The sequence below is a fragment of the Osmia bicornis genome, chromosome 4 (genome assembly GCF_907164935.1).
Source record: "Osmia bicornis bicornis chromosome 4, iOsmBic2.1, whole genome shotgun sequence".
Lineage (NCBI taxonomy): Eukaryota > Metazoa > Arthropoda > Insecta > Hymenoptera > Megachilidae > Osmia > Osmia bicornis.
In genome coordinates this window covers 7,148,595-7,165,926 of record NC_060219.1, presented here as the reverse complement: position 1 = coordinate 7,165,926, position 17,332 = coordinate 7,148,595, and the positions used below count along the sequence as shown (strand labels likewise).

At 39.3% G+C, this 17,332-nt stretch overlaps 1 protein-coding gene across 6 annotated transcripts in view; it reads right to left on the bottom strand.

Moving 5' to 3' along the window:
- Window positions 1–17,332, bottom strand: part of LOC114881128 (zwei Ig domain protein zig-8-like) — a 211,088-nt gene that overhangs the window by 50,589 nt on the left and 143,167 nt on the right. For 4 of the 6 annotated variants that reach the window (XM_029197796.2, XM_029197803.2, XM_029197832.2 and 1 more), the window contains one exon: window positions 7,903–8,125. In XM_029197796.2, the coding sequence (XP_029053629.1) occupies window positions 7,903–8,125 (223 nt within the window). The remainder of the gene's footprint in view (window positions 1–7,902; window positions 8,126–17,332) is intronic. The other 2 variants (XM_029197812.2, XM_029197818.2) reach the window with 1 other exon arrangement.

The following is a 17,332-nucleotide window of genomic DNA, read 5'->3' as shown; positions in this document are numbered from 1 at the left end:
CTCACCCGATTCAAGGTGACGCCACCTTTTTCCACCCTTTATACTTTTCCTCATCATTTTGACCAACCCTCGTAAGCAACCGAGAGAAAGGTTTAGTTATTCCATTCAGGGAGCCAAGTGGATGAAACTGTTTCACCGTATGGAAAATATTTTGTCTCGTGTGATAAAATCACGCTCGCAAATAGGGGTAGAAGTAAGCAAAAGGGGGTGAGTTATCGTTGCATCTGTTTCCTCCTTCGCAAACGTGCGCTGATTTTCTGTAGGGATTATGACGATATTTGTTAAGCCACCTTCACGACGGAAAATATCCACGAAATAAAAAATTTACACGTTCTTTCTTTGCATAAAAAGATTCACGTCAAAGAGAATACCGAAAATTTGATTTTCAAATATCAATAATATAGTATCGTGTCATTGAAACACTATACCACGAGCAAATAATTAAATGAAAGTAATTGATGCGTTTATTAATTCCTTAAACGTTTAAAAGCATTTGAATAATTCTTACACCGATGCGCGATTGAATCTATTGTTATATAAACCTGTCAAATCTTTATTTAAATTGGAACATCGCCCAGGGGAACACGAGTATCTGGCTGGATTTTCTCTGAAATCCGTTCGGATTGGTTTTACTTTCGACACTAACGAGCCATAGAATCGTTGCTAACGATATTAGTGTACAATTATGACGACCACCGAGTCTGCGAGTCACCGAGTTTCGAAGTGCAAGAGTGAAATTAACCGCATGGTTTGCCTTTGCTGGCACGCTTCCGAACTTGCCGCGACACTGCTCCACGAAACGTCGATAATTCATGATCAGTTCGATGACTCTAATGCATTATCAATCTGTTCGATGTACAATTAACCAATTTCTAGCCAATATTCTCATTTCTTCTTCAATTGAATATTAAACCAAATATTCCTCTCTTGATGTATAACAACTCCCGAGCATTGAGACGATCGGTTTTTTTCCCCTAAAGGAGGCTAATACGCTCGACAATGTGGGTATAACAACACCGTCTGGGAACACAGCACGTGGCCTGGTTCCTGTGTGCGTGGGCGAACGCGCGGCCCGGCATTATGTCAACTTGAATAGCGTTTTCGCCAGCACTTCAATCGGCCAGGGTGAAAAGCAGTGTCAACGACAGCCGGGCAAAAGCTCGCTTTCGATCGAGCGGAAATAACGAGCGAAGAATCGCTGACCCTCTTCGACCCTTCTTTTCTCTCGTTCCTCTACAAAAATTCGATGCTGATGGCCTGTGATCCTTGGATTTTCCACGACCCGCAGACTGAAAACGTTGAATTGTCGAGCGGAGATGAAACGACGATGACGACGACGGATGACGCAGGCGACGAAGAAATGGACTACGGGAAGAAGAAACTGGCTTCGGGGTTTGAATACCTTCCGCGTGATATGAAATTAAAATTTCACGGAGGGAGACTTTAGCACATGGTGGCGTTGGTAATCCTCGGAGAGATGGAGAAATGTGCGTTTTAAGGGATGACAAGGGTTGGATAATCTTTGAGACTGGTAACAAGGCACCGTTGTTTCTTAAGATATTTCTTTTTTCCTATTTTGTCGTGGATTCTTTTTATATTCTCTTCCCCTACTTTCCTTTCATTTTAATTTTGCAAATGGATTTTTATTCCAGTCAGTAGAACAAAGCTTTTGGAAAATTCAATTTCTACATTCCTTTGACGCGAATCCTAGAAATACGAACGTATGGCCAAAAGTGCATTCACCGAACTAGATTATAATCCTGCAAAAATTCTGCAAATATTTCATTTTGAAAATAATTTAATCAAAGTTCCTTCAATTTTATTTCACTATAAAGAAATATATTTCATATTTTTTGACGTTGCAGAATTATTGATTGCTGCTTAATACCACTAATTACATGATTTCTATTTTTCGCCGGCCGGTTGTTTATTAACGAGCAGAAAAAAAGGAACTACTTGGTGCTAATTAAAAAGTGGCTGAACTACTTGCTCGGGTAGTTGATATTACATACGAAGAGTTGCGGAAAACAAGTTTGCTTATTAGCAATTAGAAGAGTCACAAAAAACACGAGGTACATCAGGTTTCTCGTGTTACACGGTAAATTAATTACACTCGGTGAAGTTTATTATCCTTACTGCGATATCCCCTTATCGTAACGAACATCGTGAAGCGTATAAACAAGAGAACTTTTCTACTTCGTACTTCTCCCTTCGATATTTTCACTTTTTCTCCTCAATTAAACTAGCGCCAAGAAAAGTTTCATCCAACTTGTTACACCGTTGTTACACCAATTATTATATACAAACTATAGACAATAGATTTTTAACATTGTACAAAAATTACAAACGTGTTGCAAGCGATTTAATTAAGATTAAATTAATTTTTACAGCTCTTACGAATCTTTCAAACACTTTTATGTTTGTCAATTACTGCATTTAGCTAATTTCACTACGATAATGAAGGAGTTAATTGTTAGTGGACACTCTCTAAATGCTTTCAGTCAACATGGCTGGAACTACTTCAGTAGCGTTGCATCTAGCACAAAGCAGCCTGTTCTAAAGGGTTGCAAGGCAAACGGGAAACGGGTAAACAGCAAATTCCTCCTGCAGCCTTCGCATCTGTTTTGCAACAAACGCGTGCATCGAGCAGGAGAATGGAAATTTTAATGAAGATCCATGAAGGACCGATGTTGTTTGCCACTGTCCCATTCCACGCTGGTTCATTAACGCACGAATTGAACGAACGCTTTGAGAGTGGCTGTTAACGAAATGCTTTCAAATGTTCGACCGTTTGCTGAATTAAGATTTATACGCGCCGATTGCCATGATACTCGCAAAAACCTATCGAATTATGACTCATTGCGAGAATTTTGCGATTCAGAGAGACCAGGAAAGGGGAGCAGGTTATGAAAATACTGGATTTCCTGCAAATCAATATTAGCATTTGAATAATAAATCTACTCTTCTTGAGGTCTTGTTCCCTGAAGAATTTGTACAGCAGTCTAAATGACAATGCTGAGTTTCATGTTGAATCCTAGCTGAATCGTTAAATCTGGCCAAGTAGGAAACAATTTTAGGGATTTCCATTAGATTGTGCGGATGCAGCAAGCAGGCCGTGCAAGCCGATCTAAAGCTAAAAGAAGCATCCAACCTTTTAAGGTCTGCGATTCATTGTAATGCTCACGGTGGCGGTATTATTACCAAGCTTTTAATATCATTGTTTCCTCGACCCTGCGATATCCGTGCTTCCCTCGTTTCTGTCATAATTAAAATCTGCTTTGTACGGGCAATTTTGCAGAAATGTCCAACCATATATTTCGTATCTGGTTCCTACATAAGAAAAGTATGAGCATAGTTTCTGTTAAAAACCGAAAATTATATGCAACAGATGAGGACGTTAACGCGACAGAAACGAATGATCGTCAAAAATTTGAACATTCTACAAGAAAAACAATTAAAAATCCTTCAACTTGCTCTATCATCTTACTCGACGAGTTGCTTCTTTCATCCCTTTCGCCTCTTTCTCTCATTATCGTCGAACAAAGCTCCGTTTAAACGTTACTGGCAGCATCCGCGAGACGGCGCACCAAGAGGAAGCCACTTTGCGAGCAGATGAGAAAGCTAACACCGCTATTGCGAAACTTCCATGCCACTGTGTGCCAGTACTAATTAGGTGCTGTTCCTTTGATCACGCATCGGGCAATTCGCACGATTACCAGCTTTAAGAGCGCGCGGAACATTCCATCGCGATACGTGTTCACCACGTTTCGGAACAACGACCAGGTACACGTAAGAAGTAGTTCACATAGGACTCATTATCTTGCCACAAATGACGTTTTAATTCCTACAACTTTTCGTAGAAATACAGATTATAGAGCGTGTAAGTAACAAATGAAAATTGAAAATTCTTCCTTAAATCGAAGTGTATTCTCCTGACATCGAATTATCTAATTATCGTTACGTCGAAGAAACAATATCGTTCCTTTGAGAAAGAAAAGAGAAAGGAAAGTTTAATTTAGCATGGAACGTGGCTCGTCAAGAAAGTCCGTCTACCAGAGATAGCGCAGCGCAACGGAGGATGCTTAATCTTCATCGGAAATAGCAAAGTCTTCGAGAACTGTTTTCATTCCAAACTTTCCGAGTTGAATGTCAGACACTTGCCAGATTTTACTCCCGAGCTGATTTCGAGTTAATACAAGGTAGGTGCTCCGTGATCGTCTCTACCGTCGAATAATTCAGAATTGAAATGAATTTTTTCACAGGGGATCAAGGCAAAGATTGTAAATGATTTTAACAAGGAATCTTATCGTAAAACTGATGGGAAGATAAGAAACTTTCTCCACTTTAAAATTAAAATAGCGAAGGGTGGAAAATTCTAATTTGCAGAAAATTAGAAACACTACCATAGATATTCGTTTCGTTGATAATTCAATAACACGTATCTGGTTCTCAGGTGGAAGAGGATTTTCCTGTTCGCGAGAAGTAAGTTTCGGTAAAGTACGAAGCAAGTGGTACGAGTCGAGCGAAACTGCGCCGGAGTCTCGTCAGTGGAACAAGTCGATCTAATGTCCGACCATAAGGGAGCCTTGTACGTTCGCAGATGTTACACTTTGTCACTGTCGCTTAGGTACCAGATATTTACAACTTGTTAACTACCAACGATCCACCGCCATTCAACTGCTCGCTCCGTCATGGTCGAAGCTGTTTGAAACTGTGGTTACTCTTCGGAAAGGGTAAACACGAAGGGATGAAAACAACGGGATCAGGCAAGTTTCAGAATACTAACAGAGAAACGGATGAATCATATTTTTCTTTCGAAGTTTACCTACCCTTAAATCAGATTCGTTAAAATAAAATAATCACAGCTTATTGCTGATAAGAGATTACGAGGCTAATAAAGTCAGAGATGGAGCGGCAGTAAAATTATTGCAACTTTGCCACGCGAAACAAGAGCGTGAAGAAAGGGTTTACAGGCGTGCTTTACGTTTGCAAGGGATGAAATACGAGCACCTGCACGCACGCGGCCACCCACGATGCCTGGCTAGCGAAATCGAGCTTAACGCGTTAATAAAGGTAAGAAAAGCCCGTTTATAGGGAGCTAAAAAAGCACCCTTACAGTCGCTAATGATTTCTGAGGGTGCCAATCGTAGCCCGAACGATTCTTTTTCCTTAGGACATTTCTTTCATCAGGCAGACGGTATTAAATGGCTTATAATTGTGTCGACAAATCCACGAACCAACTTCATTTCGTACGTTCTTTGATACAAAGAAACTCGTTAAAAGATAACCGAAGCGTCCTGGAATAAGGCTGAGCGAAGCCGATAAAAGCGGCGCGCCAAAGGAGGACAAGAAAATTAAAATAACAAAGGAAACAATTACGGGGACAGTTGGTGTAGTGGTGCACCGAAGACAACGGCATTGAAAAAACTTTTAAGGAAACGAAGACAACCGGATACAGGAAATCGGCAGTGCTTCGATACCAATCAAAATGATCCTGAATGTTAATTATACAAAATAAGATTCATCTTGTCAATTTTCATGAAAATTTCTTTTCTAATAAATAAGATTCGTCATAATCCGAAGATGAAGAGGAAAATTCATCTTTCCATGATGATCACGAAGAACTACCACATCGTTGCAATAATGGTGTGCAAACGGGAGCACGGTTTCCTGTACAAGCATCGAGGAAGTGGCAATATTTGCAGACTGGCTCCGCAGCCGAAAGTTCGAAATCCACCTACCAGAAGATAGTACCCGGCTATATTTACCCTGTGGCAATCAATTTATTGATTTTCACGTGAATTACACTCACCCTCAGGGCTAAACAGTCCTCTAATAATCAATTTCTTCCATCGTAATCTAATGATCGTGTACAGAGTATCTTGTCACCGATAGTACAACTGAAACAAATAAAGATTCTTTACACTTTCGTCTTATTTCTTATTTGAAACCTTAATTTCGTCACAATAGCTTGGGTAATACTGTGAGCACCTGAACGAGTGAAATTTTCCGTGATAAATGCCTCAGGAGGTTTAATAATTTCTCCATTTTTTCCTAGCATTCAGCAAAGAAGGGGACTTAACACCGTGAACGTAATTCCGGCTTAGCGTAATACCTTTGTTCATATTTTTACCGTTAATACGGTCACGTAGCGGAAACAAGGAGAGCTCGACGTCACCTAGACGCCCTTCGTGCCGCTAATAAAGGTTAATGAAAACACTAATAAGGATAGCGACATTATTTTTCATTAGCCCGACGTTCCGACGTACCTACGTACGTTCTTATCGGCCCGTATTCATCTCTCGAGGAAACTTCCGGTCGTGAAAACGACGTTGTTGAAACAGCGATAATTGTTTTTTTCCGCGTGTATACGTGACAACCATCGGGAACTTCCGTTCGGAGAAAAAGAAATACGAGTCCGAAAGGCGATCTTAACGTAATTATTTCGTTCCAACAGTTTCCCCGTGTGTTCCGTGACAGCCGGGAAAACAAATGCACCACCGTAATTGAAATGTAAATTTCAACTGGGTCATTGTATCGGGCATGAATTAATGGAAAACGAGCGTGTACCTTTTGTGAAACGTTGCTTTGATAGAGGACCGTGTTTCACTTTTAATCCCTTTCTTGTGTAACCCCATACAAAAAATATATGGTGCGAAGAAAAAAATTGATCAACATTTATATTGAAAATTAGGATCACTTCTACTCTTTTAAATGGCAACGTGTGATTTTTAAATTAGGTTAAATTACATAGTTAAAGGCACGATTCATCCCCTCTTTAGAAGTACCAGTTAGTTTCCAGAGGATGATAAATGATGGCGAGTTTCTTGCTCGACACGCTCCGTCCTCTTTTCGCGTAACAGAAGAAAGGAGAAAATATGATTTTTCCTCTCGGTCGGTGTAAAAATTTCAAAGGGCCAAGCCGGTGTTAAACGATGAAGATTTTTCTGACGTATCGAGAGAAAAGTCGAATATCCAACTGGGAACGTCCTTTCCCACTCGCCAGCAATTTCAATCAATTGACCTCGTTGAAGATAAATTTCGTCCCAAGGTTCCAGCGACTTTGAACTTTTTTCACGTCCCGCAAGGATCTCGTGGTTAAACTTTGCCAGGTAAAATGATTCAATTGCTATTTCGTTCGGACGTTTCGAACTGGATGGGTAAAACTTTTCAATTTATCAAACGGCTCGCAGAGATAATGGGCCGCTAACGTTGGCCTTATGTAAATTAATCACGAAGCTAAGTTCTCTTTGAAGGGAAAAATGATCTAGAGCGAGAAACGAAAGCACATTTTGTAGGTTTTTCATTCGGGAATTTACATTTAATTTTAATAATGATACCGAAAAATTTTCCTTATTTTGTAATACTTTGGTTGTATGATTTGCAATAAACTTAACGAAATCAATAGAGTGAACTTGTAACTTGTCGAGACGAATGACCCTCCGAGCATAAGGATGGCAATTAAGATGATCCTACGTGTACTAATTACCCCGTTCCGTGCACGCTCATATCACTTTCACGGGGAATAGAAAATAGAGCTTAGCCAGTCGGGCTCCAAGTTGGGGAAGTAATCTCGCGTAATCAAAGCCTTGTTCGACGGCGTGGCTTAGCTTGAAATCGGTATCAACCAATCCCAGGTGTTCAATTGGCATCGCGCCAGGATTTAAGCTTGGCTTAAATTTCGAGCAACGGCCCGCGTAACTAGGCCAGATTCAGATTAGAATTAACTAATTGTTGCGTACAGCGTTGTAATTAGCCTTCTGTTTCCCACGTACTAACGCTTAATTAAAATTGTACCACGATGAATCGTTGATGAAACTATACCAAGACGATACCAAATAAATAGTTTCTCTTCTAGTAACGAGGGCTTGTGTACAAGAATCTATAATTGAACAAACTCACCGATCACGTTCAGATGCACGATGTGACTCATATGCGGCGTCGTGGAGACCTGACACTCGTAGAAACCGCTGTCACGGAGCTGCGGATACTTGATTTGAAGCATCCAATCGTCCGTGTGAGCGTGGTGGATCGCCCTGAATCGTTGGTCGTTCGTGTACGTGTAATGACCGTTTGTGAGCAGGTGGACATCCCTGTGCCGCATCCAGGAAACCTGTAACGTCATCTGTGAAACAGAAAAATGTACCATTGACGGTTGAGCGAAAAGAAAATTTCAAAAATTGAAAGAATCTTTAAAAAATGCTCTCTTCTCTAGAGAAAATGGCAATGTTAGGGAAATGCCATTTTCTCTTGGGAAATCTGTTTATTTTAAAATATCTGCGCGTGTCCGATCAGTTCAGAAATAACGTGAAAAGATTTTGACGACTTTGCCTGGGAATTGCGTACAGGCTGCGAAATTCGCGGGTCGAATCTTTTGTCCCTCGTTAAAGGTTCCCCATTAAGCGAGACCGCGTAATTAAAAGTAGCTCGTTCGTGTGTTGCGCCAGTAATTAGTGAAACGCCGGCTACGACATTTAGCAGGGATATTCGCGATCCCCTCGACCGAGGTTTCGAGTTACGCACCTTTTTCTCGTCTCTTTTAGTTAGCTCGAGGGTCGTGCATGTTTTTTTGACGGTTCGAAACGCAATTCGGTTTTTGCCGGCGATATCAAACAGCCAAGAGGTAAAATTTTCGAGGATTAAAATTGACAGTACTCGTTCGAGCTGTTAATTATTAAAGTCCGAATAATCGTCGCCAGAGCAACTTTATGAAATATTTTTCGATGAAAATCCTCGACGAAATTTATTGAAATAATGGATTATTATAATTTCATGAAGGTAGAATATTTTCGACGCAGAATTAATCATACATATGAAATTGGATACACCAATACTTTTTTACTCCACTGTATATCTGACATTAAACTTGTTTATAATACTTCGTCGTTATTAAATCAGTGAAATATAATACTTTTATATATAAATGAATGTCAGATTGATATTTGAAACGAGCAGAATTGAATGAGGAAAATTATGAAAGAAAACACGACAGTATCGGTCTGGTTAAACATACAATAATTCAATAAAAATTAATTAGGAATGACGCAAGGAAGTCCAATTAAAATTAAATCCTCGATTTAAGTATCCAGAATAATTTCAGCGTAATATCATCGAGCTTATATTGCGGCAAAACGGGCAATGAATTTACGAGGAGAAAATGGAATTCAATACATTTTTTTCATTTTTTTTTTATACATTCTCCGCATTGTTGATCGTAAATCAAACGAATATGTGCGAGCGAAAAGAAAGAAACGAGCGAACAATAGCCTTTGAAAATTGACATATAGAGCACGAGGAAATATGAAATTCCATAAATTTCAAATATTCATTGAAAGTTTATTACCATCGGGCTGAAAAATGCAAGTGAACAGTTAATATAAACATTTTATCTGTTCAATGAATTTTCCATCTATCGAGGTGTCACAAAGTTGCAATGAAAACAAATAAATGAAATAGAAGAAAAATTCAATAAAAGCGAAACGAAGTGTGTTAATCAGAAATAAACGAGGGGATATAGAGAGAGAGTGGTTGGAAAATATCCAAGTTAAAATACAAACTAATGTTTACATAGTTCGGTTTTTCCCATTTAAACATTGACAAAAACAATCGTTATCAATTTATTTTGCAATGCAACAATCTATTGCAATTTCGCTAACTGCTCGCTTGAAACAATAAACAACCAAAATCTATCATTCTATCTCGTTGGCAAAAGATTTTTATTTACTCGATAACGCGGTTAAAAAACATACTGGGTCAAAACAATGAAACTCTGTTCATAATAACAATCAGCACCCTGATTAAATTAAATACGATGATTTTCGTTTCTTCGTTAACGACGCTAATCGAAGATAACTGAAATCGTTTATCATCGAACACTTAAGGGAAGATATTACATTATAATTACTGTTCTAATACATTTTAAGACTCACGGAAAATGAAATAGTCAAATAGCGAGCGGAGGTCGTTTACACGTATCAGCAAACAGCGATCGTTCTACTAGATTCGGATCGTTGTTGGCGATCCTTATCGTATTTTCTCCGAAATTTTCGGAGAATCGGGGTGAGTGCGAGCTGTCGTTGCCGAAATTCGAGTCGCGTCGTTTCTGGAAGACGTTTGGCTCGTTCGCCAAACAGTCGCACGATATTTGAGAAGATAAGGTTACTAGGGGATGGTCAACGGATAACGGGCTGAACGAGGAGCATCCCCTTGAAGAAAGCTATCAGTGGAAGTCTTCAACTATTGCTGTCAACGATTTATTGTTTAGTGACATCCATTTCATTTTAATAATATTAATTCACCGACTGTTCCATGCCACGCGTATATATCGCATCAATATGTTACAAAAAAGAGCGGATATACGATTCTAAAAGGAAGGTCTGAAAAATCGTGTCACTTAGCTCTCAAGGATATCTCCATTTAAACGAAACGGTTCGTTTCGAGAAATTCCTTCAGGAAATCCCTCCAATATCCTGTAGGCACGCATACGTGTATCTGCACGTCTTCCTTCCAGCGCGAATTAAATTTCTTTCCGATTTCAAAAGAACTGCTCCATGCGTTTCCGTTTCTTTTCGTTGCGTTTACGTATTCTCCAGCATCCGAACGAATTCCAGATACGTTGCTATGCGCTAATGGTGTCCCGGAAGGATATCACAAGTCGCAGACAATTTTCTCCTTTCTCTGTAACCGCTTCTCTTATTCCGCTCTATTCTTTTTCACGTTCCTCTATTCTCTTTATATACACGGTGTTCCCGTTCGCTCTCTCACGCTATTCACCACCTATCTCTTCAGCTTTGTTTCACCTTTTGTAGTATTCTCTCTGCGCCAGTTTTCACTTTTCACCTTCTTCTCTGCTGGCTTTTCACACTTAACCTTTTCTCCCGAGCGTTTCTTTCACCCATTGTTTCCATAATTCCTTACTCTCGCTTTGTTTTTCTCTCGCTCGCTAAGCGCATCAAGGAAAACCATCTTGACAGCAAAGGAATCCCTTACTAGTGATACTATTTCCGATACGCACCATTAGAATTTAAATTGAATTTCAACATTTAAAATATGTGACACGTTAGGAATTGGAATTTTGACAAATTTTTTTTGTATCGTCCCTTCGTATACCCCACTATTCGTCTCTCCTTTGTCATCGCATAACGCGTTTCCGTACACGCGTCTCTTCACACGATCCACAGTGTGTGGACATGTATAACCCGTATAATTTATGATACCAGACCAACGTAAACCTCCATGGTTGACCCTGTATAGGGTTCCAGTGTCTGCCTTGTATCCGCTGGTATCACTGACATCCCATGGTTTGCGATGCCTCTCTACACCCTCTACACTTGCCCTTTGCATACCAATATTGTTGTCCTATGCAAACGATTCGCGTTCACGAGCCCATAGGCGCCGTCGCGTCGTCCGCTTTACGAGCGATGGAAATCAGCCGCATCAGATATCTGGCTTACAAATTTTTCGACATCCCCCGTTGCCCACAAGTCCGAATTCGCGTTTCTTCATCGGTCATCGCGAAAAAGAGTATGAAGCGAACTGGGCGTTTAAGAAATTCGCGCAGATCGAAGCGAAATAGAAAGGACCCCCTTCAATTTATTCGTTTCAATGCCGCTTTCTCTGACTGCACGAGCCGGAAGAACTTGACGAATCGAACTGAGATTCGGAACGACTTTGAGAGTTTAGGTGGCGGCGAAATTGCGCGATCGATTTTCAATAGAAAATTCCCCGCTACGAACACGTTTCAACGAAAAATTATTCCCTTTCACGCTCTTGAAGCCAAAATATCGATGCATAGAATAATAACGATTGAATAGACACAAGCAAACTAATTGCGCGTGTAGTAACAATTCAAGCAACTTGAAACGAATTTCCAACTCCATTAGTGTGTACAAAAGATTACACACAATGGTAGCAATAAAGTTAGAGTTTTTCGAATACACTTGTTCTACCTTTCTATGAAAATACAACTGTGTTACGGTGCTATGTCGACGACAATGCACACATAGCAGCGTGTTGTACCGTTCGATAAGCCCCTCGCAAGGATTACAAAGTTCGTAAACACTTTGTACGATGGCTCTTCTTTTTTCGTTATATACTATTCATTCCTTTTTTCTATAATTCGTGATTCAAATCCTCGACATCTCTAAAACTTTCAGCGGTACACTGGTATCTAGCGTGGAGACAGAGAATTCTAAGTCCCGGATAGATTCTTGGTATCCATAGGGGAGCGTAGCACATGTGAGGAGCAGGTTGACAAGTGGAAAATTGTACAAGTCTATATTCTGCCATGATAAATCATTTGTAATCGCAAGTATATTCAGGATGTCGAGACTTCGCGTGTACAACGATATCATGTATTTTCCAAGATGGAGGACGTTAGGTAACCCAGAACGACGTTCCGTGTATTTCTAAGCAGGAGATTCTCTTTTAAAGGTACTTCCAGTGCTGAACATTCAGCTAGAGCGTTTCTTCGAGCACAAGCCAGTATTTTGAAAAGCGAAGCTCAGCAAAGACGGTCGTTGTGCAAGTTGCAGCTACTACAAACCCTGAAGTCGTGATGCGGTTCCCATGACCAGCAGTGTTTGCAGAACACTTGGCTGTTGCCTTTTGAGGTCGTCTAGTACGAAAACTCAACGCTTCCTAAAGCTATCGCGTTCAGTTGACTTCAATAATAGGATTTGGTCAAGGAATGGTCAGGAAAAATATTCCCAAGTCCAAGATAACGTCGCTTAATCCCGAGAATGTATTCTTTCGCAAATAAATTACAAGACGTATTTCTTCTCCGTGAACGTACAAACGTACCGATTAGAGAAACAAAGTTACGTTAATTTTGTTGCAACTCACGGATGGAATAAACGCGCAAACAAGAGTTGTCAACGAAATTCGGACGCGTCCACCGAAAAACATGATAAATCTGTCTGTACGATTTCCACTTGAAAGCTGTGGAAAACGGAAAGAAAGAGAGAACGAGAAACGAAGAAACAAAGCGTGCGAATACGACGGACGGTAATATGGAAATTATTCAAAGCTGGATAATTAATAGCTTGCCATATTTTCGCTTATTAATTTCCACGATGAAATATTTGCGCGTTGCGTTGAAACGCGCGAGAATAAACAGAAAAATCGTAAAAGGCTATTGTTTCACACACTGTGTGTTTAAAAACGAATGCTTTAATGTTTATTTTTTAATTTATATCCATCAAGGATTGTTTAATTTATTTATGGACTACTAGCTGCACTGAAAATTCTCGACATTATTTATTTTTTTTAATAGCTCGTATATATCCGATGTTTCATGCGATGGAAAGCGTGTCGACAGACAGAGAGGGGATAAGAGAACAGCACGATGTTATCACGCGAAGCTATGCCAGGTAAAGTGCTATTAAAATATAATTAATGTCGCTATAAATTACATTTGATACGACTTGCGTCCGTAACATTCAACCCGACAAGTTTTATACGAATATTAATAAAGGAATGCCAGTGATGTAATGCGAACGACGAGTTAAAGACAGCTTATTAGAATTCTAACGTATCTACCGGGATACTCGGAGACTATAAAGGTGACTTTAATTAATTAATACCTCAGAATAATAATATCACAAAAGATATTGTTGTGTCCTTAGGTAGACTGAGCCTCGATTTGTGTTTTTAGGGTTGGTGGATTTCGGATGCTTAATTTGCTTATCGTTAATATATTTTGCCGTTTTAGTACACATTCACTCTCTGACTCTCATACGACAACAAACCGCTTCCGCTACGCCTGGCGTCGCGTACGGCAAGGCCCGATCTACAATTGATGGAGTAAGGAGTAGAAGTAGAAGTAACGATTTTGGCGTAAAGATGGTTACGCTGGCTCCATACAATACGATGGAATAGAAAGAATTAAGGGCCAATCAGAACGCAAGAGGATATTCCTCCTGCGCTCTAATTGGTTGAACGTAAAAAAAGCAGGAATAGGAGTAAGACGAAATGGAAATTATTTATTTCGCTTACGCATTTACTCTAACTCCTTATGCCGCTCTTCAGGTTTACTCTACGTAAAGTTGACAGATCAACTTCTTATTGTAGATCAGGCCCAACTGACGACCGCGCATATTGTATGAACGCGTCCGTCCTCTCGAATATAACAGATACAAAATTAATTTAATTCGAATTGTTTTAAAATCCTCGCTTTCTCCTTATTTTCTCAAGAGAATTATTTATTAAATTTTACTGCCTGAAAAGTTTTAATCAAAGTATGCGCCATTCGTGAATCGAGTTAAAAAATCTAATTAGATGATGGATGTTCGTTGAGAAATATTTTTAGGTTCGTAAAAAGGGAACGACGAGGAATGAAATATCTCGCGTAAAGGGAAAAGAATAAAATGGCATCGATACAAAGCTGGAATGAAACCTACATTGTGAATAATAATTAATTTGCTTTCACTGGTACACGGAGAGCCGGAGTCTCGTACAACGAACTACACGGATCCAAGGTCTATTATTTGAAACTCCGATAAAACATAAAAGCCGCGTTATGACTCGCTTTATTTATTGCATGTTTTGTACACGAAATATAACCATGAAATTCATGCGCACGGATAACCCGGTTTGCCTGCACTTTCGATAACAAAAATCGAAATCGAGTCTTGTTTCAACTCTTCCGTCAATATTACTCGTTATTTGACAATCCTTGAAATCGTGAAACATTAGCGTACGCTCGAATCTATTTCCAGTTCGTAAGGTAATTAAAGATTAATCGGGACGCTTAATTAAGTATACGATTCGACAGATAGGGGAATAGATTTACCGGTGGCAATCGTAAATCGATCAACGTTCCTGTGCAATCACCTTGTCCCTTTCACGATACGACAATTCGATCTATGACTATCAACGAATAACGTAGTAACGTAGTAAAGCTTCCTTTTATTATCCGATATAATGTTTACCACGCATCAGTAATCGTTAATGGAGCTTGAAAGGATCCTGAATTTATGGAATCGCTGATTACGTGGACAGTTAAGTGATTTATGATCGAAACGGGAAATTTACTTGGACATTTGAATCGTTGATGAATCGTTTACGATTAAATTGACTTGTTATGCAGTATTCAATATCGTAGATTGGATTTTTCAATAGACACTCAATTATGAAATATTTGATTATTATTTATCCAGAAAAACGATATATTTCAGCAATTTCAAATTGATTAAAAGTAAACACTTTGTTCTTTGTAGTTTAGAATAATGGTATTTAGTTTGATATCTGAATTGTCCAATATTGTATTATACTACTGAAATTTGTTCGTTATGCAAAGGTGCATTATCGAAATGTTAACATTTGATTTTACGTAAATGCTATCGCGACACGGAGTTCAAATTTGATAAATATATTAAATAATGGAATGCTTATAGCTACTTCGTAATTAACACGACACGATCGTTTGACATTATATAACAAACTAATTGGTTCCGCTGAAATCAGGCGTCAATTTTGTAACCGATGACAGTTGAATCCTTTCGTTTCCCTGATTTTACAAATTAATAACGTTTGACGCGAACCATTCATTTGCAGATGCAATTCGTTTACACGGAAATTAGTAGTAAAGCTTTAAATTCACGCATTCGTGTCAGAGGGAATAAATCTGTCACGCAATCGTTTAAAAATGTAATTTTTAATTCTTTAATCCTTTCAGATTTTACACTTTTCATAGCGGTTGTATTTTTGAGCGTTAAAAATGTTTTAAATTATAATAGAGAACTTAATTTCTCGAATAAAATCCATTTTGTTATATTGAAAGAGTAATTTAACACTAATGAAACGCGACGTTGCAAAGCTATGTACGAATGAATTTCCTCCTCGCTTAACAATCAAAAGTCAAGGAGCGTTGATGCCGCGGGAGTGACGCCTAATTATCGTTGAAATTTAATTAAGTATTCATACGGAGCACAGCTGACGAAGCGGCTCATCGTGTTTCTACGCGTTCTCAGTTCCGTACAATATCTCTTTGCTTGCAATATGCTTCTATTATCAGTAATCATCGAACTGATAAGCTGTAAGCAGCTTCCAGTTGGCTGCTTTAGAATTCACCTAGCGTGATATCGATTACGTTTTGCTAATCGTTCGTGATACATTCCCCTTTGTCGTCACTTTACATTCAACAAACGTCAATGTTTCAAGACACTGTTTTGAATACGAAATTGTGTATCGCCTTCGACAAACGACGGTACACAGTTACATCCACAATTGTTTTCGCTTAAATAGCTGGAAAGCTTTGGAAAAGTTTGTAAAAGGGGAAGTTGTAAGAGTCTGAAGGTTGATTTTTAATTTGGTGCACGAGAATAAACGATTACATGGCGAAGGTAAAGGTCGCGAATTGTTGGCTTTGATAATTGGAATTTTCATTACTTTTTGAAGATGAAAGTTTCTTTACCATCATTTTCTTTTAAAAAATATTAATAAAACAATCGAATGTGAATACTTTTCACACGGTAAAAGTAGTAATACGATACACATCCAGCAAAGACATTCCTCTGCGAATCCTTTTTACCAAATACCTCGAGAAACCATAGGGAGAATCCAAAGGGGAGACGTCGTTTAAGAATCGAATTTCTCGCCAGAGGTATACGGGTTTTGCTTTGGTCGTTGGCGTGAATGATCCGTAAGAATGTTGGTCTTCACAGCAGGGAACGAGCTGAAAGCTTCTTCGAGGGTGAAGCATCGTAGACTACATTGGAGTGCAGTAGCCAAGACGAATGGTTAACCGATAGCACGCACCTAGACAAACTAGAGGCTGGCATGCAAGCCACCCTTCCTCTTTCTAAGTTTTCCTCTTCGTCTTTGTTCCTATTTGCTTCAACCACGTCTAACCTTTTCAGGCTGCAGTTCAATTATTTCTCTACCTCGTAATTGAACTTCTTAACCCTTCTGCATCTGCGCGAATATAAAATTCCTTACCTCCGTTAATCTCGGGTAAAATTATTTACCAAACATTAAAGAGGAATCAATTTTCTTTTACAATTCTTATCCCTGCCTTAATCGTAAATTACTGACAATGCACACGATTCGATCCGAGGAAATGAAATGTACACCTCTCCATCCTGTGCCGTTTCTCTCAGTCCGCGATATCCCCATCGATATTTAATGAATTTTCTCCGTGCAAACAGCGACGGAGAATTGAAAAATTACCTGGCCGTCGGGAAATGGGAAAGAAGATAGGAGGTAAAAGGTGGTGGAAATTCATCGAAGTTGCTCGTTCACGTGCCGTCGCGTAGCTCGGGGAAATCTCTTATCCGATACAATGTTTTCTTCCGATTTCCGTCGCGTTTCCGGCACGTTCATTTCCACCGAA